Source organism: Neolamprologus multifasciatus, chromosome 7 (assembly GCF_963576455.1).
Source record: "Neolamprologus multifasciatus chromosome 7, fNeoMul1.2, whole genome shotgun sequence".
Taxonomy (NCBI): Eukaryota; Metazoa; Chordata; class Actinopteri; order Cichliformes; family Cichlidae; genus Neolamprologus; species Neolamprologus multifasciatus.
This window is the reverse complement of record NC_140445.1, coordinates 29857252-29882020: the sequence shown is the minus strand read 5'-3', so window position 1 is coordinate 29882020 and position 24769 is coordinate 29857252. Positions and strand designations below refer to the sequence as shown.

The following is a 24769-nucleotide window of genomic DNA, read 5'->3' as shown; positions in this document are numbered from 1 at the left end:
TTACTTTTGCACATCACTGTATATTAAAATTTTGGCCTCATTGTACACTAAAGTTATGCACAATCTAAAAACTCAGTTCTAAAATTCAAAAATTTTTCTTGGATGATATTGCTACAGTTACTTTCAGTCATCCTGAAGGTGTAACATAATATGATGGCACTGCTTTTTCCTGTGAGGTCACAAACAAATCACTGCAGTGCAGGAGGAAAGCATAAAATATAAAACAATTATTAATAATTATTGTAATGTGTAGTGCCTGTGTGTGGTCGACAGATAATGATTGTTACAACAAGAGTTGATTTTACTCATGTTTTATTGCAAAAATATAGATTTGATAACACACTACAAAAACATCAACACAAACATAATACATGACAGTCTCAAAAACAAACCAATAGCACATCAGTAGCTGAGTATTTTTACTGTGCTTTCAATAAATCACAATGAATTTGTTACTCAGTCGCTTAAAACTGTATGTGTGAACTGATAAAATAATTACATTTGAGCTGGGGACAATTGATTAATCACATACTTGTTTTGTATGTTAACACTTTGTGAAAGCTGCACATCATTTCTCAGATCAAATACGTGATAATCAAATAAATGTACCTATTTTCCACTTCCTGAGAAGTTAAAAACACAAATGCAAGTAGACAGTGCCGTTGGTAACAGTGTTTGTCCCACTGCAAATATGCATTTGAAGAATTGCTTTTTCTCAAAAATGTTACTCAACAGGCAAATGTTGTGGTCTCGAATTACAATTGTAATTTTATTGACCCACATTAGTCTTTAAGAGACATTTTTCCCCCGTCAGTGTGGTTTTCCATATGGCACAAAATACAAATCTATGCACCTCATCAGTTGTTGCTAAGATGAAGCTGCCCACTAAAGAAGTGGAATAAGTTCAAGCTTATTCCAAACATCCTTTACACCAAAAATAAGTTGTACAAAGTCTTTGACTTTATTTGCACAGTTGCTCCAAAGTATAAGAAATGCTGAAACGACTAATCAAAAATAGTAGTAATATTAATATTAATAGTAGTAATGGAAGAATGCTAGAACTGTGGGTCCTGATACAATTCAACTCACTTTCAAGGACTCCTAAAACTATTTTCAGTATGTTCACCTCTGACAAACCCCCCCAAAAACTTAATCAGTTAGTGCAACCTTTTGTTGTTGTTACATTCCCATGCATTTGTGTATGCAAAAGTTTATTTTGCAAATAATGTCAGGTCACATATTGCTTTTGGGTCTTTCATAGAATCCAGTAAAACTGGTATCTACTGGTTTATGCGGTGCTGTAATTTTGGAATAAACCCCCCCAAAACTCATGTATCAGTGCAACAACTTCTAATGGACATTTCTGCCTGGACCAGTGTGACTAACTTAGATTACCTCTTCTGAAACTCAAACAACAAATATGTTACATAAGACCGGTTGTCTTGTGTAATTTGACGCAACAATTTTGTCTCCTGCATAAACACTGCATGGCTGACGGAGTTTCAGCTGACAGTTACTGAAGAGTAAAACCACATAAATCTTTAGTATTTGCTGGTTTGTTGTGCTTTCTTTTTTTTTCTTGGCTATATGTGAGCAAAAGATAAAGTCATGCTATTGGAAAAAGTGCTGAGAATAAAGTATTTGAATTGATGATTTGATATTTTGAGCAGAGCATATAATTAGCTTGACTGTATATTTACTATGGTTTGCAATGCCAAGAAATCAATACCTGTTCTCACACTTTTGGAATTAACAGTGTTGATGCTAAAAGGCTGTCAAGACTGGCTGAGGCCTTGACATCAAGGCTTAGTGCTCTGTTGACTTCTTGTTAAAAAGCCAATAATTCCCCTTTATTCTAAAAGATGCCTGTCAAACCCTGTGTTTACATCATGAAAGTGTATTGTTGTGCCATACACTAGAAAATATGGTGCTCTACATCAATGATGCTCATATAACTTTGATTTGTATTACAAATATGATTAATTCTTGTAATTAATTCTTGCTTAACTGTAAATAAATTACGCCATGGGGACCAATGGGAGTATGAAGGGAACACAGTAATTCTAATAATTAAATAGTAAATAATAAGGATACACTTGCTGACAGTAACATGTCAGTCACCTATCGATATTTTAGTCAAACAAAGGGCAACAGAATTCTCATAAAGTGCAAATTAAATTAGTTCCAACAAGCATATTATCTGACATTCTTCTTATTGCCTGTAGACGTTGTTGGCAAACATGTATAGAAAGTTGAACAGCTGGGGCATAGCATTTTGGCAGGGGAGTAAATAACGGTGCTCAAAAGATGAGAGGCACTTATAAGGGTGTCGTATTCACTAATTTTTCATGCCCCAAGCATAAATTTTAGTTTGAAAATTACAGTAAGCTGAAAGGGTGGTTGTAAAAAGCCAATAACATGACAACTAGGAAGGGTCAAAACACTGCGAAACCCAAACTAAAAGCAGTATTCGAGGAAGCCTTATAACTCGCTGGGTCATAAATAAAAGCTGCCCAACACAACTGCTTTCGCTGTACAGTACATGCCTTATATTTTGCACCATGTTACTGATGCCTTCCCCTGCTGAATTAAATACCTGCACAGCCACAATAATCTACATTAGGCATGGATGCAAGTTTTACTGCCAAATGTTGCCTGCTGTTAAATGCTTCTCATCACTAAATGCATACAGTTCCCCAATAATAAAAATGCAACATAGCAACATAGTTTATCAATGTACAAGCCAAGTATATAGACTAAAGAGGCTATGCAGATATTTATCTTGTACCAGACTTTCACTCTGTTAGAACACTATGACTTTCAGAAACACATAATAATATAGAATATTAACCTGTGACCATTCCCCACTTTACAATCTTTTATGAAAGCAGTCAAGAAGTTTGATCTTGACAGCAGGTGGAAAAGCTTAAATGCCATTACCTAAGAGGGTCCTTACCACCATTAAAGACTTATCCCTTTTACTCATCTTGAACTCTGTCGGGGGTCTGAGTGTTTCAAAGTGAAAGCATGTTCTTTGAAAAAGTGAAATGCCCCTTTAAAACCTTTACATTCTTCTTGTGTGCTTTTCTATACCTTTCATACAGTCAGGTGATAACACCTCTTGGAAAAAGAACAACAAAAAACTACTTCTACAATCTCATTGCATTTCCATCTGTATACCCCAACACTAGCAGTACACTAACTGATACAAATATAAGCATGTTATCTGCAGAGAGCACAGATATAATGTGAGAACGTAGCTTCTCTTTAGGTGAACAATGCAGTGAAAAAAGGTCAAGTTTTAGCAATAAAGCACTGAGTAGCAATCTACGTATAACATACCATACCAAAGAGAAGTAAAGCAAGGGCTTGATCATTGACATCATTGTATATGTTTATACCATACAATACACCAGAAATTCATCAGTCCCTGTTCATAATTCTCATCTACTTCTAGTGTCAACAAAGCTTTTCTTGCTGCTCTCATTTAGGGCCAATGAAAAATATTTCTAGGTCTTGCACCAAAAAAAAAAAAGTAAAATGAAACATAATCACCAACAACATAAGATAAATATTTGCTCTTTTGCATACCCTTCTGGGGACCCTTATCTGGGGACAGGTGTGCTGGTTGCCCCCACTCGATAGCGGCCCAGGTCTATGTAGCAGGAATGCCGATTCAGAATATCTGTCACTATTTACTAATGTGTTCTACTCTGAGATGACTGGTCAATATCCACTTGTCCACATGATAGCAGACAGAAGAACAATGCTCCCTGCTTTAAATATATAATACATTATATACATGAAAGACATGTAGGCAAAGCTGCTCAGTAGTCCAAGAGAGAGTATTATTATAAAACACAAACTGTCCACATAACTTTTGCTCCTTTTTCAAACAAGTAGAAATAAATAAACGATTATCAAGTAGATGAATATTGCCTCCTTATTTTCAGCAGTCCTGTTAGAGTGAGGTTTATTGTGGTGTTGCAGACATACGTGTGAGAGATTCTCTGTGGCATGGTAAACTGAACAGATTGCTGATGGGTTTCTGCGGTACCTGAAGTTTGTTGGTTCTAAGTGAAGGCTTGATGAAGATCCGAGTGCACTCTTGACAGAAGGCTGCATTGAAATCCTTGTAGAAGTTCCCTTAAAATCTGAGGAAAATGTTCCATTAGAATACCAGTAAACAGTCTTGTTAGAATCTTTGTGATCCCTTCCATGAGAATCTGAATGGCAGTTCCATTATTACATGAACAAATGTTCCATCAGGATTGAATGAACCTTTGACGAGTGTCAGTTTGTTCTAGTTGTATTCTACTGGAACCACATTTAAACATGGAGTGAAGTTTTAATTTGAAAATGCGCGATCGATGAATGGATGTCAAATTAAAAATGTCCAGTTCCAGTGTGGATCCTACCTTAAGGTTATTTGGAATCTGGATAAAAGATTTACTCATGAATAAGCAAATGCTTCTTTTGAATCTCAGCAAAATCTTCTCCTAGACTTTGAAGTGAAGGTTTATAAGCGATTTCAGTGTTCCATGTGCTGCTTGCCTGCAATCTGAGTGAATATTTCACTAAAATATGTGTGAATTTTTCAGCTAATAGAACAGTTTACAATTAAAATATGCATTGCTTTGTAGTAACTTCACTGTAAGTGAAAGGTCTTACACATAGAGCAAAGCCAGCTGAATAACATACAATCAGTGGCCTCATTCAGAAGCTGGTTTTAAGGACTAGAATGGTTTTATTGCCACATTGTAGCAGTGCTATACATTCACCCAGAAGAACAGCTGTAGAGAGTATATTTAAGTGTAAATCCTCATGTCTTTTGTTTGTTTTCACTTCTCTTTTTTAGGCTCTGTAAGAACCATTCTTAAGATCTAGTATTTTAAAACAGCAAAGGTCAAGTATCTATTCTTGTCTTTCATTGCTTTGGAAGATAATTAAGTAAATGACAGTGAATATGAATATGGATGATTAAAATAGATTTTAGCTTCAGTTTTGCACATGAAGATGTGGTAGAAACGGGTAAAAATCAAAACCACAAGCACATCAGCATGTCAAAGCAAATATTGACATTAATTTAAATAATGATAATGGTTCAATATATGGAAATGAATTCAGTGAAACCTGATGGAACGGTAATCTTGATGGAGAAAGTTGCCAAAGAATCAGCAAGTACTTTTTTTGTTCCACGGGGCTCAGCTCACCTGAGACAGGTTGAAAAAGTTCCCTTCGAGCCCAGTGTATAAACTCCAAAAACTACAGCCAAAAACTTTATGGTTGCTCTCAGAGTTAGATCTGCTGTCTGTGTTTTAGGAATCCAAAACAGTGCCAAGAGGATCCCCAGAGTCATATAATTGAATAATTAAAGTAAAATCATTACTTAAGTTCATATTTAGCTCACCATCATCATCCCTCCAAGTAGCACCACTCAGTCCAGTTCAGTTTGGTTTTAGTGCTGCAATATCCAATATTCCCAATGACACCAACGCAAACTCCACACACAGGAACCAACAAAATGTGGATCCTCCAGTTTAGATCGGTAGAACACTGGGTATCCTCGTCCACAGAAAGTGCTAAGCCACTCTAGGTCCAGTACATAGTAGGTCCATATATTGTATTTCTGTGTTTGTGTGCGCGTGTACGAGTGTGCATGTGTCTGTATGTTTGTATTTCACATCATATGTTTACAGTAGAGTTGGTGCTGTTCATATGGACCCTCATCTCCTGAATGCTAGTAATAATTTTTTTCTGGTGTCCAGCCAAGTTCACTCCTACTCTTCGCAAATCCCTGAAAAACAGCACACAGAAAACAGGGCACTATATTTAAGCATTCTGCTAACAAATAAGGCAATGCATGAGAAAGTTGTTAAAAATAAGCCTGCATTTTGGATTACTTACATAAATAAATTCATTTTTAATGAATGTGATAACCAGTCTTTTTTGTAAGTTAGAAATTATTGTGTGTTTGGGCTTTTGGATACACACTGACTAAAGAGATTTTGCTGTTAAACCAATTTCTCAATCGTCCTCGAGTTATAGATGACATTTTTACCAATCTTCTGTAGTTATATTATCTTTAAATGAACGCTTAGTTCAATGAAGAGAAAAAGCATTTTGAAGTATTTGCACAGACTTGCAATCTTGTAATGCAGTGCTTACCAAATTTATTAGACCCCCTGTAATAAAAATGAGAAAACACAAATATTTTAGAAATCTATCAAAAACATGTTTAAAAAAAGTTTTAGGCAAATAACAAACTGAACTCACATTTTTATAACCAAATTTGAACCGGCACACTTTTCTCTGAGAGGTCAGAAATTAACCAAGCCTAAAATTCAAGTGCTGAAAATAAACTTTCCTGTTCAGGAATGCAAGTAAAGAACTGTAATTTGGCTTTACTATAATATGCTTTACACTAAATTTGAAAATGAATGGAAAACAACAATAATTATAGCTTAGCATTAAAAATATAATTTTGATTATAGAGCTTCTGCAGAAACATACATAAATGTGGGTAATTATGAATACCTTTCATTTAGGGCAGCACTGAAATAAAACTTACATTGGGTGATGGTCTAATAAATTTGTTAAGCACTGTAGATAACCTTCACACCACTTTGTGTGTTCATTAGAGTGTTCATTACATTAAATGGTCTAGGGAAAAACATCTGTGATACTGTTTAAACCTGGCATTAACATGGTCTTTCAATCCAGCTAAGGACATGAGTGAATAGACCCAGTATACACTGACAATGCATTAAAATCAGATCGCTCAAACAATATGGGATTTGGACTGGGCTCAGTACTGGACCACAGTGTCTTCTGTGTAAGCACAATTTGTAGGTAATTGTTTATGCACTACTGGCATAATACTCAAGTGTAAACAGACATATATCACCAAGATGTGTTTCAAGCATGTTTGGCATGTTTGACTGGGTTTTTCCTGAAACATGCCAATGAATAGACCTAATCTTGTTTTCTTCTTATAACTTATAACTATAGCAGAATAGGCACATGAAGTGCTTTGCTGCTTCTCACCAGTAAAGAAACAACTGGATACAAATGACAGATATATTAGATTCAATGACAACTGGTCACTGATGTAACTCAAAGATACATTCTAATCCTGTAGATGAACTGACATACTCTGAAGTGTCCACTTGTAAATACCCAGTGGACAGCGATAAAACCCATGTTAATGCCTTACAAATGATTTATATTAAAACCAGGGGGAATGAAACTACACCTTAAGGTAGACGTCCTAACACCTATGCATTTATATGTATGTGTGCATGTGCATAAGACTCTTACTCTGATGTCATCTGAGCCACTGTTTCCAGTGAAGAGTAACCTCCTTCCATAAACAGTTCAGTGTAACGTCCCATCTTGATGGAGTCAAGCCACTCTCCTACAGTCTGGCTTCGAGTGCTACAGTTCCCTTCTACGCTGGCATGCTCCACTAACAGGTTGGAAACTCTGGAACGTGGGAAAACAGGTAAAGAGAAAGCAAAATGTTTGAAGATGAGTCTTCATGAAGCTATTTATGCACCATTACACAACTGCAAATGTGGTCCACTCAAAAGTCTTTGTCATTTAGCTCACTCTTCATGCTTACAAATAAGTCTCTCTCTCTTATCAAACAGAAATATTTATGCAAACTAACAACATTCTCCACACTATAACTAGAAGAGGCGTGTGGTGTGAGAAAAGGACAAGCATAGCTTGAGTCATTTTAATCTTGACGCCCGTCATATGTCATTGTATGGCTGTTAGATAAGGTGTTGCTTTATTAAATGCGTTCCAGTGTGTGTTTGTGTGTGTGTGTACAAAAAGAAAGAGGAAAACAAAAGATCTACCATTATTTCATTATCTCCGCAAAGAAAATAACATAATGAAGTGTCTGCATAAATGTCTGCTTCAGAGCAATTATTGCCATTTCATACCATTATGTACTAATGCACTGCACATACATGGAGAGGAAATACTAACTGAATGTTCAAATGTAACGACAATCAAAGGACACCCCACTGACTACATTTCAGACTAATGCTTCATTCTAAGAAAATTAAGCCACTTCATTTCTCTGCTCTTTATTGCTAGTGTGCAGCAGCCAAAGACTACGTTTTAACTATGCTGCTACACAGGACTTCAGTAAGACTCTATTTACATTTTATCTTGAAAGATGAAGTCTATTAGCTTAGAGTGCTGAGCCTAATTTGCTTAAAAATGAATGTGTAAATAAATACACTTCATTTTTAAGAGCCAAGAAGCAGAAGCATCATCAATAAGTCTTTAGAAATGTTTAATAGAAAGCTAACATCATTTCTTAACAAAGACAATAACACCAGCCATTTAGATGATATCATCTGTATGTGTGTGTGCTTGTGGAATAAACTATAACTAATATATATTTTAAATGGTGTGCAAAGTACAGTGTTACATCCTACCTGTGTGAGGAGTTGACGAGCTTTTTTAATGAGCTGGGGTTCCGGATGAATTTGTCTAGCAGGCAAACAATCTCATCAAACTTGGGACGGTTGCTGCGTTCTCGCTGCCAGCAGTCCATCATAAGATGGTACAGGGCCTCAGGACAGTCCATAGGACCTGGCAACCTATAGCTTTCCTCCACTGCTTTTATTACCTTCAGATAGAGAGATGAAGAAAGACAGGCAGGTTAGCTTTAAAAAAGCAAGCAAACAAAAAACAAACCTGTGTATAATGTACAAACAGTTATACTGTAAGAGCAAAAGGTAAATTTCAATCATCTATGCCAGAAGGATAACTAAAGGTTGCTTTAACTTCGTGATTATTGTCTGATTGTAGAGTTTAGGAAGCAGTTTATTCCTCCCTCCCCTATCATCATCATCATCATCAGGGGAACAGATGTTGGGGTGACGGATGAATCCCTTGGACTACACATAAACAGCTAACTCGACTTGTACAGGAACACAGATATTGTCTTTAAGAAGGGTCCAGAGTTGCCTGTATCTTCTTAGGAGGCTCAGGTCCTGCAATGCCAAATGCCCATGCTGTCTATGTTTTGTCACTCTAAGGTGGGACGTATGTCTGTGAAGGTTCTCAGTCATCCAGGTCATCGTAGTCAAAGGAGCTTGCAAAGAAAAGCGTCTGGACTTCTTTAAGTTACTTGAAGACGTTTCACCTCTCATCCGAGAAGCTTCTTCAGTTCTAAGGTCAAATGGTGGAGAGTCCCAGATATAAACCTAGTGGGAGTGTCCCCCCACAGTGTCCTCTCTGTCCAAAATGTGAACATTGGCATCCTCGAAAGAGTGTCCTTTCGAGGATGCCAATGCTCTTCTGTGTTGTGCCAACACAGAAGAGCCACCTCCACAGGACAAGACTCAGCTGTCCATCTGCATCTTAAGGATAAAGGACACTCTTTCGAGGATGCCAATGTTCACATTTTGGACAGAGAGGACAGATGGTTTGAAAGAGGAGTGAAAGAAGCCATCTATGTCCACTGTGAGCGACCATCTTTGAACAGAGGCGGTGGTTTACGACACCAACTCTCTGCCATCTATAATCCAGTTTTGAGATCCCTTCCCAGACGCCTTAACGCCCACTCACACCCTGGGCCATCTGACCTCAGGAATTCGCATAAGGTGGGGCCAGGTTTCACAATGAACTCACCCGAAACTCTGGCTGATTGGGACCCACACCCAGTTCCACACCTCGGCTCAGGCGATTAGAGGATCATCAGGGGGTCCTTTTGTCCCTCTGTGGGGGGACACTCCCACTAGGTTTATATCTGGGACTCTCCACCATTTGACCTTAGAACTGAAGAAGCTTCTCGGATGAGAGGTGAAACGTCTTCAAGTAACTTAAAGAAGTCCAGACGCTTTTCTTTGCAAGCTCCTTTGACTCTAAGGTGGGACGTTTGACTATATGGCAGTGTGTTGGGGCAGCAGGGTGAAAACAGCTGATGTCAGGTGTCTGAAAGGAGGTTGCTAAAGAAACTCCTCAGCATTATGTACAATCCATCCCACTATACATTCCTCTCTGATTGCTCACCACAGCACACACAGGAAAAGGCTCATTGCCCCAAGGTGCAGGACTGAGCACTACAGCAGATCCTTTCTACCTGTGGCTATTAGATTATCCAACTCCCATCTGTTTTGATAGTTCAAACACTGAAACCCCCCCCAAAAGAGCAAAAAAAGCAACAAAGAACAACTACACATTAACAACATTAACACTCTATAATACTATAATTTTATACCTTCTCATCTGTTCTTTACAAGATGGAAGGATTAGTATTACTACCATAGTATCACTTGTAATTTATTCTCTGTTATCACTTACTGCATTTGCTGATGGCATTAATATAATTAACACTGTGCCACTTTGTGCCCATGCGCACTCCTGTACTGCTGCTGAAACTTTTGTCCTTGTGTCTTTTTTTTAGTAACTGAGATTTAGTTTGCTGTTTTTATGCTCTCAGTTTCTGTTCTTATTGCACTGAGCATGTAAAAGGCACAAGAATTTCAAAACACCATAATCAGGTTTATTCAAAAGATTCTGGTATGCTGTACCTGAGGAAATAAGACTCCAAAGCGACTATAAAATGAAAATCTATAACATGGATATATATTGAAGTATGCAGAGGGTACATCCTGTTTGGTGTATCCTGCAATATTTTTTTAAAGGCAGAACCATGACACACTTCAGCAAGGCAAGATTACTTTCAAATTGAGTTCTCCTGAGCAAGATCCTGAATTCTGATACTTGCTTGAGGGATGTGCTTGCTCTCTACCTGACCTTATACTCAAATATCCATGAAGTTAGCAACCCAACACCAATGCCCTGTGTGAATCCAGCAAAATAACACAACATTAACACAACGTTGTTTATTTCATGTGCCTCATAACCCCGTTAATCATTTCTGCAAGTAACAGGATGCAGTACTGAATCACAGAAATGTTTTGGTGGGGGAAATTGAATTGGATGAATAATAAATAAACCTTAGCTCCCTCCGTTAGACCCTGCAGTGGAAAGCAGGCTGCAGTTTTCAGCCTAGTTCTGCCAGTGCAAGACACTACAGGGAATTGATTTGTTGAGTTTATGACAGCCTTTACTTGTGTCAAATTCACACAGAAGACAGATGTGATGGCACTCCAATACGCTTGCATTTATTAAAGCGCATGCATATGTACTCTTGCACTCAAGCATAAGAGAGAAGCACAGCAGCAAATCACTGCTGAGGGGGTAGAAAAACTGACTGGCAGGGAGGAAAGATCAGAGGAAGGGAATGAGAGACGAAGTGGGGGAAGAAAGAGAGGGCGGACAAGACGCAAAAAAGTACATTTTGTAGAGACAAAAAAAGGGACAAGACGAAGAAGTGAGAAGGAAGAGGAGACAGTGGGCAACAGAAGGTGATAGCTGAGAGAAAGAGAGTGTGAGAGCCTGCACTTTCTTGTGCAGATCAGAGAAAATCCAGCATAACGCTTTCAATTAAACATCAAACGTCCTCTCCTTCTCATCCTCCTCTCCTCCCCCTCTCTAGATCCGAGACAGACAGCCTAACAACCAAAAGGAGGGTGGAGTCTGAAGTAGGAGTTGGAGAGGTCACTGGAGGGCTGTGCGTGCATATGTTGCCTGCGTGAGTGGGTGGGTGGGAAATTAATGCATGTGTGTGGTGATGAATCAAGTACTGCAAGCTCACGCATTACCATCTGATACAAACTTTTCCTTAAAATGTCTTAAAAACTTACGTCTTGATTGGACATCTCCCAGTAGGGCCTCTCTCCGTATGACATCACTTCCCACATGACAATCCCATAACTCCACACATCACTAGCCGAGGTGAACTTCCTGTATGCAATTGCTTCTGGAGCCGTCCAGCGAATGGGAATCTTTCCACCCTGTAACAAAATGCAGTGTTTACCAGATGATCCAAATACATTGAGGCATTTAAAGGAACCTCGGGCTTGGAAAATATAACCTCAAATTTTCGTGTGTTGTGCCGCTTTATTATGAAGAAATCTGATATGTTCACATAAATAAATAGACTCGAGCTACGCTTGTCCAGAGCTACAGCAGTAAATACAGCTGCCGTCATTCAACATTTTCATCTTTTGTGTCATGAGGATGGAAACCAAGAACAGACCTTAATTGAGACACTTCTTCCGCATGTGGTCCAATCCAAATTTCCCCTAATGGATACCAATTTAGGAACACATTCATGATACCAAGTTTCACTTTCTTATACAAATTCCCTATCCTAACTGTCGGGGGCCCTGTGATTCCTCTATTTTTTACTCATCTTCATTATCATGCTTTCATTGCAAAGATAAAAAAAAAAGTTCACAGAAAGACTGCTGAGTTCCACAGGAAAGTGTGTTTTCAGCTGCTGAGTAGTGAAATTAGCTTGATGCAGTATTGATGAACACAGCAGCAGGATATCTCAAGCTCTGATTATTTGAAGGGTGTGAATTATGTTATTCTCACTGCTCTGTCAGGGAAGGAGACCCAGACAGTGATAGAGAGAGAGAGAGCAAGAAGAGATGTAGCCTGGCAGTGAGAGGTGAGTGACAGGATATTTGGCACTAAGGCAGCAAGACTCAGTGCTAATTGAGTGTTGCAGAGACTGAGCTGAGTACTAATTGGACCTCCTCCAGCAGGAAGCAGGCCATCTCTGGCTGACAGAACGCCACTCAGCCTGGGATATACAGCTCAATTTAAGGCCTGCTGCTGTTGTCTGTGTGTGTGTGTGTCAGTGTGTTAGTTAAAGTGTCTAGGTGTGTATTTAGTGGGAAGACTATTCTGTGTGTCAGTTTTTCACTTAATCCAAAGTTTGATGAGGCAGAGTCATGCTCTGACACAACCCATATTAAATGTAAATAACTTTAAAGACAACAGTGTGCTGCCCTCTTCCCTAACACCCACACTGAGGCAGTCAGGTGATTAATTTATTAGTTGATCAAAAGAAAGTTAAGTGAATGCTACTCGCTTACATGCACCTTTTAAATATCTTTGCTCTGATATATATTACAGTCTTATATAATTTAAATTGAACAGACTTTGGGCATTTAGCCTGACAAACAACTTTAAGATATGTAATAACCACTGGCTTCAGAAATTTGTGCAGCCTTACCCGTGTGGTATATGCAGCCTCCGGATCATCTTCCAGGACTCGGGATAGACCAAAATCAGACACTTTACACACAAGGTTACTGTTGACCAGGATGTTACGAGCCGCGAGATCACGGTGGACATAGCCCATGTCAGACAAGTATCTACATTTGTCAACACAAAGAGAAGAAGGGTTAAACACAAACACTGCACGTTAATGAGTTTGAAAACACAGTGTGTTTGTTGGTTTTCTTTATACCTCATGCCAGATGCAATCCCACGCAGCATACCAACCAGCTGGATTACAGTAAACTGGCCATCATTTTTCTACGTAGAAAGAAGGGACAAAGGTGGAAAGACATTCTTAATAATTTGCTTTGGTATCTTTATCTAAACAATTGAATATAGTGTAAATAAATCTAGTCTATAATGTATCACATACGATGTACCACATATAATGTATTAACAAAAAATAACATGAATAGAAATGAAGACATAAACAGATAAACCTTAAAAAAGGGGCCTATAGAGAGTTTATAGAGCTGGCCTTATAAAAGCTGCCAGACAGGACAGAATAGTGTAACTCTATATATGTCTGTGAAGGTTCTCAGTCATCCAGGTCATCGTAGTCTAAGGAGCTTGGAAAGAAAAGCGTCTGGACTTCTTTAAGTTGCTTGAAGACGTTTCACCTCTCATCTGAGAAGCTTCTTCAGTTCCAGGGTCAAATGGTGGAGAGTCTCAGATTTAAACCCAGTGGAAGTGTCCCCCCAAGAGGGACAAGATAATATAAAGAAAGATGGGAAAAGGCTCCTTTTCAGCTTCTCCCCCTGGATTTTGCCAATGGCTGTTATGGTGCCACTGCAGCAAATGTTGGGATTACTTTTTCTGTTTTTCTCTAACAGCTACCAACCAACAGCACAGGTTGTGGATCGTAAAGCAGGAAGAAAGATTAAAAGCTGAAATATATTCTCCAGTATTGGTTTGGTTGTAGCCACATAACCACTGATCAATACAGATCCGATTAGCCTATTGTGTCAGCAAGGCAAGTCAGCTTATCTAACCCTAATGCTCTAGTTTTATGTGATAATTACAGAGAATATCCATAAGCACTTTACTCTGAAAATACACATAATTTACATTTATATTTCTAGTATTTAGCTCTGGAGCTGACCATTTTCCCTCTATAAGTGTCAGTGATGGTCATCCAATCAACTATGCACTTCAAGTCAGACCTCCTGCTCTATGAAATGACCTAAAGCATTAATATTTCCATGATTCCTGCCCAGGGTTCAGTGTCACCCTGCTGCCTTGAATCACATCATGTTTTATGAAATGACTGTCTCCTGTACAGACGCGTGTTTCCCCAAGTAATTCATCTTTCCCCTTCCTCCCTGCAATACCTGACTTAGCATCGTTCTTCTATACAGATTGGAAGAGTAGCAGAAAGGTTAAATCGGTTGTTCAAAATGTGAGAAAAATGAAGCACGCTTTTTGCCAAAGAAATAATTCAAGCAACAGCATTGGATGACAAGTTACCTTACCACTTAGTAATTAAGCTAATATTGAAAACTGCATACACAGTGATGGCTTTTTCCCTGGTATGGAAGACTCTTTCACTAGATTTCCTCTTAGCTTTTTCCCCTCTCATTGGTAGGCTCTCATTGTTAGTTTAAGCTTTTGCTCCTTCCAACCCAAATGTAAACTATCAACATTCCCCTCATCCACTCTTCACATTTTGACAGCAGACATGCAGCTCACAGTTTCAACAAATAGTTTTTTTCTATCCACTCGCAGCAGAACATCCCACTTACATGTGAAATGAGATGTTAAGCCAAAGATGTGAGTTAGTAGCCTCACAGTACATTGTCCATAGCTGTGACAGCTAATCCAGGACCCAGTCCAGCCTCTGGTTTTCAAATAGCTGTGTCATTTATACTGGCCTCAGTACACCAGCCATCCATGTAATTACTTCTAAGGGTTTTCTGTGCTGCACCGTCTGCTAGTGGCCCATCTTCCCTGCTTCCCCTTTGCCATTCAGGTTTATTCCCCATGACACACAGGACAGTAATATCAGCAGTTTTCACTCACCACAGCTCTGTAACACACACTTATCTGTATTTTTGTCTCACAGCATCCCCCTTTTCCATGCAGCCAAAATGAGATCATTCCCTTCAGATGAGATTTCTGATTGTTCCTGTCTGCAATGCCTTTCAAGCAAGTAAACCGACACCTCAAATCAGAAGCATTTTACTCTCCCCTTTCCTCCGTTGTTGTTGTTTTTTTGTTTTTAAAAAAACACTTTAACTATCTTCAGTGCTGAATCCTGATTGAATCTTATGTATTTCATCTCTTCATTAGCAAGACTCTTGAAAAAATTTATAATTTTTCTCCTGCAGGAATTAGACTTGTCTGCTACCTGAGAGTTGTGCCACTGTAGGCAGTGAACAGACTGTTAAGTGGTCTGAAGAGGGACTATTTATTTCAGCCTGCCTCTTCATTAAATTCCACATTCTACTCGCGATGAAGGCAGTACTTTCATTTACGCAGGAAAGGCATTATTCCAACTCTGAAGGCTTAGTGACTTTATATATTCTGGTGAGGTGATCTGTGTCATAGTAAAGGTGAGAAAGCATTTCAATATTTAAATGTGCCTTAAATCTGCCCCATGCAGATGAACTCAGATTCTCTGATTATTCACTACTATTTTGTGTTTCTCATCATGTTATCTTCCTTCCTTGACCTTATCAATGCAGCTGGCCTCTGCAGTTGTCTAACCAGGGTCTCCTAACTGTCTTTTGTTCTGATTTTAAAACCAGAGCTGACCGTGCTTTTCAGGTTGTTGCACCCAAACTGTGAAACAGACTTCCTCAGTCAGGTCAGGTGACTCTTATTTGTTTAAAATGACTACTGATAACTAATGTGTATAGGTTAGTGTTCCTTTAATTTTAAACTTTTAATTTTTTGCCATAATTTGCGACTTTTTCGCATGTATGTTGAAATGAAATCCTGACCGTATGCCTGTGTCTGCATGTTTGAACATGTATACTTATCTTCAATTTGTGGCTTTTATTTGAACTGTGAAGCACTTTTTAACTCTATGTTTTGAAAAGTGCTATACAAAATACATTATTATTAGTAGGAAATATTACTTTCATCGCCTGAACACATCTGTATCTGTTTTATGCTTAAAAGCTGTTACTGCTTTAACTGCCATCTTTCTGTTATGAACCACTGTTGTCTCAATGTGTGCACCACTGTCTGTTTCCAGCATCCTTCAGTCCATTAATATGTTACAGACAACACTAAAACTGAGATGATATAATTTCTTGTTAATGAAGCTAAGAATTCTGCTTAAAAAAGATTTTAGGAGAATCAGAGTGGGTTTGTATTTTATCCAGGGTCATTTTTTAAGTATTTCTTCCCTCAGACCCTTCTCCTGTATATTTTACCTTGAGAAAAGTGTCCAATGAGCCATTCTCCATGTATTCTGTGATGATCATCACCGGCTTGCCTGAGAAGAGGAAAAAACAAAATCACCAATAAAATACTTCACGTTAATAAGCAAATATTTTGAAATCATAGTTTTGACATTAGCTGGAAGATTTTGTTTTTACCATTTATCTAGATAGTGACACAAAGTAAAATATCCTCTAATGATCCAATTCCAAAGTTTATATTATATACAAACAAAACAAAAAAATAGAATAAGGACATATCATGTGTGCCAATTTTTGCTTGAAATATGACTTACTTCTCAGTTAAAATAATCAATTCTTTATCTGACATTGTGCATGCAATTTTTCCAAACTTTAAACTGAGATGTATGAGAACAACCCTTAACAGCAACTTATACGGTGGCCCTGAGAGGCCAAACGGACTTCAGAAAACACCAGCAATAAGAAAAACACTGCAAAAGCACACAAAACACAACGGAAATAGAAGAAAACAGATTTCCAAAAGCACAAGGGAAGTGTTTCTGGGGAGACAATAACCTGACGGACCCGGTGCAGGAACCAAAATATGCTAAGAATTGTTCTGGGAGACACTTAAAAGAAGTGGAGGATCTATCGGTTTTGTGAGGAAAGAAAAGATGAGAGGTTAAGTGTGTTAGCCTAACTATTAGCCTAAAAATCCGTCATCAGTATTATATGAATCATGAGATTACACACTCTGTCTCCCCAGAAACACTTCCCTTGTGCTTTTGGAAATCTGTTTTCTCCTATTTCCATTTTCGTTTTTCCTTTTCTGTTTTTTTCCCTATTTCCGTTGTGTTTTGTGTGCTTTTGCACCGTTTTTCTTATTGCTGGTGTTTTCTTAAGTTGCCGCCCGTTTGGCTTCTCAGGGCCACCATAAACTTAGCAGCTAGATCAACACTCAGTTATGCAAAAAAAAAAAGAAGAAAAAAGAAGAAAGAAATATGTTAATCTTCATGAAGGTAAAACAGATTATTGTCAGGGGTCGTGTGCGGAGGCAAGGAAGAGATGACCCACACGCAGGACTCTTGGTGCAGAATGAGGAGGTTTATTGGAAACAGAGACAAAAGATGACAGGATGGCTGGCTGAACTGAACACACGACAGGAACAACATCATACCATCACATGCACATCAATGACACGACAAAGGCTGAAGGGAACAGAGGGCTTAAATACATGACTAACAATGACAACGGTCGGAGACAGGTGAGTGAACAGCTGAACATAATGAACTAATGATAAATGGGAAGAGGACTGAACATAATGCACACAGACCCAGGCTAACACAATAAAACAGGAAGTGGAACAGGCAGAAGATAAACAGTGAACATGAACTGAAAATACTGGGTCAATGACCCAGAAACCCTGACAATTATAGGGTTGAAATTGAATTGTCAGCTTTCCAGTTGCTTTCAAAAGTTAATATATTAGATACTGTTGAACTTGACAAGCAGACTATGACATTAACTAAGTGTAAGTCAGAAAAAAAGTTGAAAAGGAAAACCTGTTAAACTACAGGACTGATTAAGTACAGCATGCACGTTTAAAATGACATAGCAAGGCTTAAGATTCCTATACATCTACACCAAACAACTGCTGTGAGTTTTACTTACGTTGTGACATCCAATATGTGCTAGATCCTACAGGATGCAGTTTCAGACAAAACTTAAAACTTAAATAGGAATACACATGCTGATAACTCACTCTTAGTAACCACACCCTCCAGACGGATGATGTTTGGGTGGTTAAACTGGCCCATGATTGACGCCTCCCAAAGAAAGTCACGTCTTTGCTGCTCTGTGTAGCCTGCTTTCAAGGTCTTAATGGCAACCTGGATCTCTCGTTTCCCGGGCAGCCTCAGCGGTCCACTGCAGACTTCACCAAATTCCCCTGAGGAAAAAAAAGGTAGACATTAAGAGTGGCATCAACATTTCAGTTAAACCTGACCTGTAAAAACTATTATGAAATGGCAAATCAACCTTGACTAGACAGATAGATTTTCTTTAAGTAAAGCTGAAATTTTGTGCCTGACACACTGTGTTCGTACAGCTTATATTCTTTACTTTAAGGGGCCAATCTTGAAATTGGCTAAAGCGCTTGAAGCTAATAAATGTGGTCAGTCAACATTTTTGTCAGTGGAAACATTATTTGTGTCTGTGCGCAATGTTGCTTTTAAGCACACTCTTAACTTATGCTTATGTAAGCTTATGCAATTATGAATGTGACAGGTTTATGAAGGTTGTAGAAAATATGATACACTGCAGTAGTGTTAATTAGAAAATGGTTCAATACTACAGAAGGCAGAATTAGGCTCGAGTCATTATGCTATTAGTCTGTGTGTTTTAATAAGGCATTTTGTGACGTTAAGCTGTTTCAGGGCACCGATTAAACAGGTTTACCTTTGTGGTTCTGAATTAAGGATAATACAGACAGGCTTAAACTGATGCTCCAAATATTAAACAGTGGATCTCCAAGGTGTACACACACAGATGCAGACATTATTTTTTACCCACCAGCACCAATGATCCTTTCAATGGAGATATATGAAACATCAATCTCCTGGGCAAATTCATGCACTGCCTGGTTGGGATCTTCATAGGTGAGGGGATCGATATAAGTACGCACCCCTGGAAATTTTACTGCAGAAGCACACACAGAGCAACATTATTATTTGAGTACAATAGATTCATACGTCTAAAAAAAGATACATGTATTAATTAGTGCCATTAATTATTCCCAGAAGACAACCATCTTTTCATCCATCCTGCAAATTTGGCATGCAGATAATAAACACTAATTTTAAACATTTTATTTCACAGTCCAAATCAATATAACCGTATCCCACATGTATTGGGACATGGTATTATTTTCCTGACTACTCTGGCGTTGATATACCAATCACAGTTGGCTTTGATTCCATACCAACAGATAGATAGAGGGTGTCATGCCAAAAATGTGGACAAATATACTAAGCTGTCACAATCTATAAGTCATCATAGCTCTATGTGTTGTCTGCCAACTATGTGTTAGCTGGTAGCTATGAGCCCGGTTTGTGGCAGTGCCATTCAGTAAACAGCTACTCTAGCAAAACACTGTCAACTGTACTTATAGTATGCACATGCCAAATGAGATAGCATGACCAGACATGACCGCTGTGTGAACCCTATACTGCACATGTACTGTAAACTTTGGATGAACTTAAGCCCACATACATAGACACATACAGAACGAGTCTGGGCTTTAACCTACTGTGGCCATTGTGGAAGTGCATCTTTTCCTCTTCGGGATCTTGCTTTGCTTTGCTATAGCCACAGCGCCTAAGGAAGAAGTGATCCAAAAACATTAGTGCCAGTGTCATGTCAAAGCGCTGTTAAATACACACATGTAAAGTCAGCGACTAAGCATCGTTGTCAAATGATACTTGTCTCAATGACACATACACTGAGGGGGAATAACTAAATCTGATGATATTTCTCAGAATGGGACTTTTATTTTGAAATAGCGCAAGTATTTTAACATTTATCACCGTCTCCAAGGTAGACGGAATGAATTCCGGCATTAATGCAGTTTGAGATGAAGGCAGTAAAAAAGAAATGATCCCTGTGGTTTCCTCTCAAAGTAATATCATTTGGCAACTATTTCCTAGTACAAACTAGTACAAAAAACACAGGAAAATATACTTTTTGAATAGTGATCTCACAAAATAGCCCAAGCAAAGAAAAGCAAACCCTGCCACCTCCCCCAAGAATCTAAGTGCAAAATAAGCTTTATATTTTCTCACTGAATCTGCTAACCCATCTTTTAAGGTGTTCAAAAATATTGCTGAAAAGAAAAGATGTCAGCAAAGGAATGCAGTTTCCACAAAATATCAATAACCAAGAAAGCCCTTCTCGACATATCAACTCTGACTTTTGCAACAGGAAAAAGAGATCTGTCACTTTTTAAGAAAGGCCAGACCGAAAACAGAACTTTTGAAGCCGCAAGGCTTATGTTTATGTCTATATCATATTCTTTTCCATTATGTCTGCGTAAGCCTGGTGGATAAAACCGACATTCATTTGTATGTTTGTGCTTAAAAAGCTTCTATAAGTCAATATTTTTACAACTGGCATCAGAGATAATCACAGATAACCCAGATTAAACATGTGTAATGAATTTAAACTTGATCCTATATGCAAACACAAAAACACACCACGCAACAAATAAAATATCTGCAATGTAAATTTACTGATTTATTTTAGTCACTTGTCAAACAAGTATTTCTAATGGTAGAATTTTTCCTATCTTTTAGTTCTTGAAGACAGATGAAGACACGCACACACACAGCGGGGCCATGTCCAAATCTTTCCGATCGGAGCTCTCTGTAGGGTAACCAGGCTTGGCTAGAGGGGTTTGTATGGGCAGCTGGAGAGGGTTGACTCTGTGTGTCTGTATTTGTGTGTGTGCGTGTTTTGTGTGTCTGCCTGGAGGGTGTTTAGTTTGCTGGATTTGTTGAGTCAAGGGGTTTGAGCATGCCCTCCAACTTCATGCATGTGTTTGCATGTGCGTACATGTGTGTTAACCCATGCATACACTAGTGCGTATGTGCTAGGCTCCACACATGTGTTCTGTGCATGCGTGTGTAGTCTGGAGAGTCATGTATGAGTGGGTGTGTGGGAGAGGGGGTTGTGGTGCTTGTGCCCTAAATCCATCGTTGGAAAATTTGGCATTCTTCCATCTCTCCTCCCCCACACACAAAACCCCGGAATGATCCGCAATCCTCATCTCTGTTCGGCTAAACCAGAAATCAACACTGTATCGTTCTGATTTGTTTCTGAATTCTTTCCAACGTCATAATTTTATGTTCAACATTAAATACAGTTTTTTAAAATTGTGCATTTACCAAACCTAAACTGTTTAAATGATAACCTAATACTGAAGGAGAGAAGAAAATTTTGTAAATGAAGCAACAATATGCATCTGGGAGAAAAACGAACATGTATTTTCATTCTTAGAAAACCTCAAAATATAGTAGAGAAACTGAAATGTGAGCTTTGACTACCCTGAAGAAACAGAGGAATACAAGAGTTCTGGCTCTGGCTTTGACTATTTTCTCTACTGTCTATTATCACTCCGTCTGCAGTTTTGTGTCTGCACGTGGGGAACATTCTTTCATAATTAAAATTTTTTCCTGACTTTACTGATAAAGTGAAGGTCATATGCACATGGGGGCATGCAAATGCGACAGACTTGTAGACTGAAAAATGATAAATGCTTATGAGCAAGGTTGTGCTACCAGATGTGAGGAAAATCCACTTGACTGATATGAATCCACCCCGTAGCTATAACCTAAAAAGCAACCCTTAATCCTGACCTATCACAAAAGTCTTACTTCACAGCAAATCCAGCATGTCCAAATTAACACTGTCAGATTTGATTTCAACACTTTTAAAGTGTCTATATGGGTCCACACCAGAGAGTGTTAATTGAACTCTTTCTGGAGAGTTGGTATGTTAACTCTGATTTAGTGTTAAACACCAAATCTCTCTGGAGTTGATAATTTAACACTTGGTGTTAAGAGTTTATATATTAACTCTCAAAGAGTATTTTAGTTTAACTACGTAAGAGTTATCTTCTAATTAATTCTAAAAAGCGGGAATTTTACTGTTCTGAACTTCTAGAAATTTCTTTTGGAAATAAACATTTACTAAAAAGACGCAATGGTTTTTGAAAAACATTTATTCTGAACTGTGCACCACAATTTCAAAACATTTTCTGAAAGATGTAACAGTGTACATGTTCTCACTTTCATTAGAATTTTGTTTATCAAAAGGTCTGACATAGGTGAGCTGGTAAATGCAAATAACAGCATTCTCATCACTTATTTCAATAAATACAAAATACAATATGCATGTCCTTCATTCATCACTTTGTGGAACTTCAACGCACTTCTGCTCTCCCCCATATTCCATCTTCACAAGCATATCCTATGTGGAGATTGAATAAAAATTAGTTGACACTAATTAATGGCACAAATCAATTGCAGCACAGTAAAAAAAAAAAGAAAAAAAAAGGAATCCTTTTTGAGACATTACTTGTGTAAAGTATTTTCCCAAAAGATAAGGACACAGGCAACAGGTAGTACTGAACTAAATGTAAAACCTCAACCTTTTTCATTTTTACCTAAACCGTGTGCACAAAACTCTGGAGGAATCTAAATGCTAACGTAGAACCCAGTCAGGACATCTGCTACTGCTGTTTGCTCGTTTTTTATGGGAGATCGTTTTCAGGCTTCAAGTAGCACCATTATACCAACATTTCACATTCTAGACATTGTTTTAGGTGTATTTGACCAAAAAAATTTAACCGAAAATTCACATGCAAGCTTTTTTTCAAGGCTGTGGTATTTGCCGAAAACAATACCTTTCAGCTAGCTAAAACAGCGAGCGGTGCTATCAGCGAGCAACACGGCTAATGCCTTTCACACAGCTTTGTCTCAACTCCAAAGAGCCACAGAAGTAAAAGCTAATAATAATAATTGAAACAATCTTTGAAAAAATGACTTACCAAGCATGGCAAACAACTCAAATATGTAGAGCAAAATGTTCTGAAACGGCTTCACTTCAGCTTCGATTGGAGCCGTGCTGGGGGCGGAGTCTGTGAATTTACTCTATTAGTGTCATAGCCCCTGTAGGAGTTCAGAGTTAAGAAGTCAAGAGTTAATGTTTCCATTGTAACACCTCCAGATTTGAAATAGAAACACTCATTTTTAACACTCGATTTTAACTACTATCATTTTACACCTCAGAGTTACATTAAAAGCATGTGACTCTACTTAGAGTAAAATTAACTCTAAGACTACTAACACCAAAACATTTAACACTTTTGAATTTGCTGTGTTCAAGCTATGTGTCTAATCCCATAATGCTGCTCAACCACAGAGAAATATCTGGGACAGAAACGAGATTTGAAATTTGTAATGTCTGTTACTCAGCATAAGGTCAGAAATGGATAAAGTGATGATGGACCATTATTAAACTAACATGCAATATTGTACATAAAATAAACAGAGAAGAATATGCACTATTATCTGCTTTATTTTTATTTTTTTAAATAAGGAGAAAATAAGAAAAAATTGTCTTTGACCTCTTGGACCTATTTTTTTTCTTCCATTGAACACTTCAACTTCCTAAACAGCACTTTCATAGTCCGGTAACAACAAACCTAACCTCAGCATTAAACTTCTCCGTCTAGGGGTTAGCGCAGTGGAACATCTGCCTACATTTGACCCAATCCCATAAGCTTCCTGTACCATTCCAACCCTTTGCATGTCCTTCTTCACTAGATCCATTAAATCTCTCTGTGGTCTTCCTTTTTCCCCTACTTGGGAGCTCCATATTCAGCATCCTTTGCCTAATATCCACTATCCTTCCTCCTCACGTTCAGGCGATCTCAGCTTTGCTTCTCTAACTTTGTCTCCAAACTGCTCAATCTAAGCTGTCCCTTAAAATTAAAATGAAATAAAAGATCATACCTATGCTTCTTCATGAAAGAAGCAAAAATGTGAATGAAACATACAACCCAACTGGCATCTGGAAAAAATGTCCTAGAAAATGTCCAAGCCTCATCTTCTGAACCCAACTCAGGGCTCAAACGCATGAAAACATGCATAATGTACATAAACATACTTATTTATTCCTGATATCACAATTAATTACTGGCATGTGACATTCCCGTCTAATCAACAACAGCTGGTAATAAGTTAACACCATGCCAGAAAATTTTAGGCTCGAGTGTCAAAAATATCACACTTTCATGCTGATAAACAGTTTGATTGCCTTCTCACATTTTATTCAACAATGTTTGAGCCACTCCAAAAAAGTTTCACTAATGCCACTGACAGGAACCAACTCCGTCAAAAACAACAGCACTTGTCACCAGAAAAGTTCAGGATATCCTCAACAACTCAACACTCATCAACTCTGTCGGACTCCTATCACTAAATTTTACAGCCACCTCAAGTCCAGAGCTGTTTGTCCTACAGTGACCACCGTAGTTAGGATTATGCAGGTAAATTGGGAAGAAAACAGAACTCCGTTGACTGCACTCCTATGACATCTACTGGTTAGATTTTACAGACCGTAACTTTAATTCAATATTTCCATTAACAGGAACATTATTAAAAGTAACACAGTAGCACTCTCATGCTAATATTTTG

At 38.2% G+C, this 24769-nt stretch overlaps 1 protein-coding gene across 4 annotated transcripts in view; it reads right to left on the bottom strand.

Annotated features, from left to right (window-relative positions):
- Positions 1 to 299: 299 nt before the first annotated feature.
- Positions 300 to 24769, bottom strand: part of epha5 (EPH receptor A5) — a 70448-nt gene continuing 45978 nt past the window's right edge. For 2 of the 4 annotated variants that reach the window (XM_085166617.1, XM_085166615.1), the window contains 10 exons: positions 19822 to 19889; positions 19086 to 19211; positions 18277 to 18462; positions 16548 to 16609; positions 13358 to 13425; positions 13121 to 13262; positions 11739 to 11888; positions 8457 to 8650; positions 7321 to 7485; positions 300 to 5797 (listed from right to left, as the gene is read on the bottom strand). In XM_085166617.1, coding sequence (XP_085022743.1) covers positions 5686 to 5797; positions 7321 to 7485; positions 8457 to 8650; positions 11739 to 11888; positions 13121 to 13262; positions 13358 to 13425; positions 16548 to 16609; positions 18277 to 18462; positions 19086 to 19211; positions 19822 to 19889 — 1273 coding nt within the window. In that variant the 3' untranslated portion in view covers positions 300 to 5685. Of the gene's footprint in view, positions 7486 to 8456; positions 8651 to 11738; positions 11889 to 13120; positions 13263 to 13357; positions 13426 to 16547; positions 16610 to 18276; positions 18463 to 19085; positions 19212 to 19821; positions 19890 to 24769 lie in introns of all 4 variants that reach the window. The other 2 variants (XM_085166616.1, XM_085166618.1) reach the window with 2 other exon arrangements.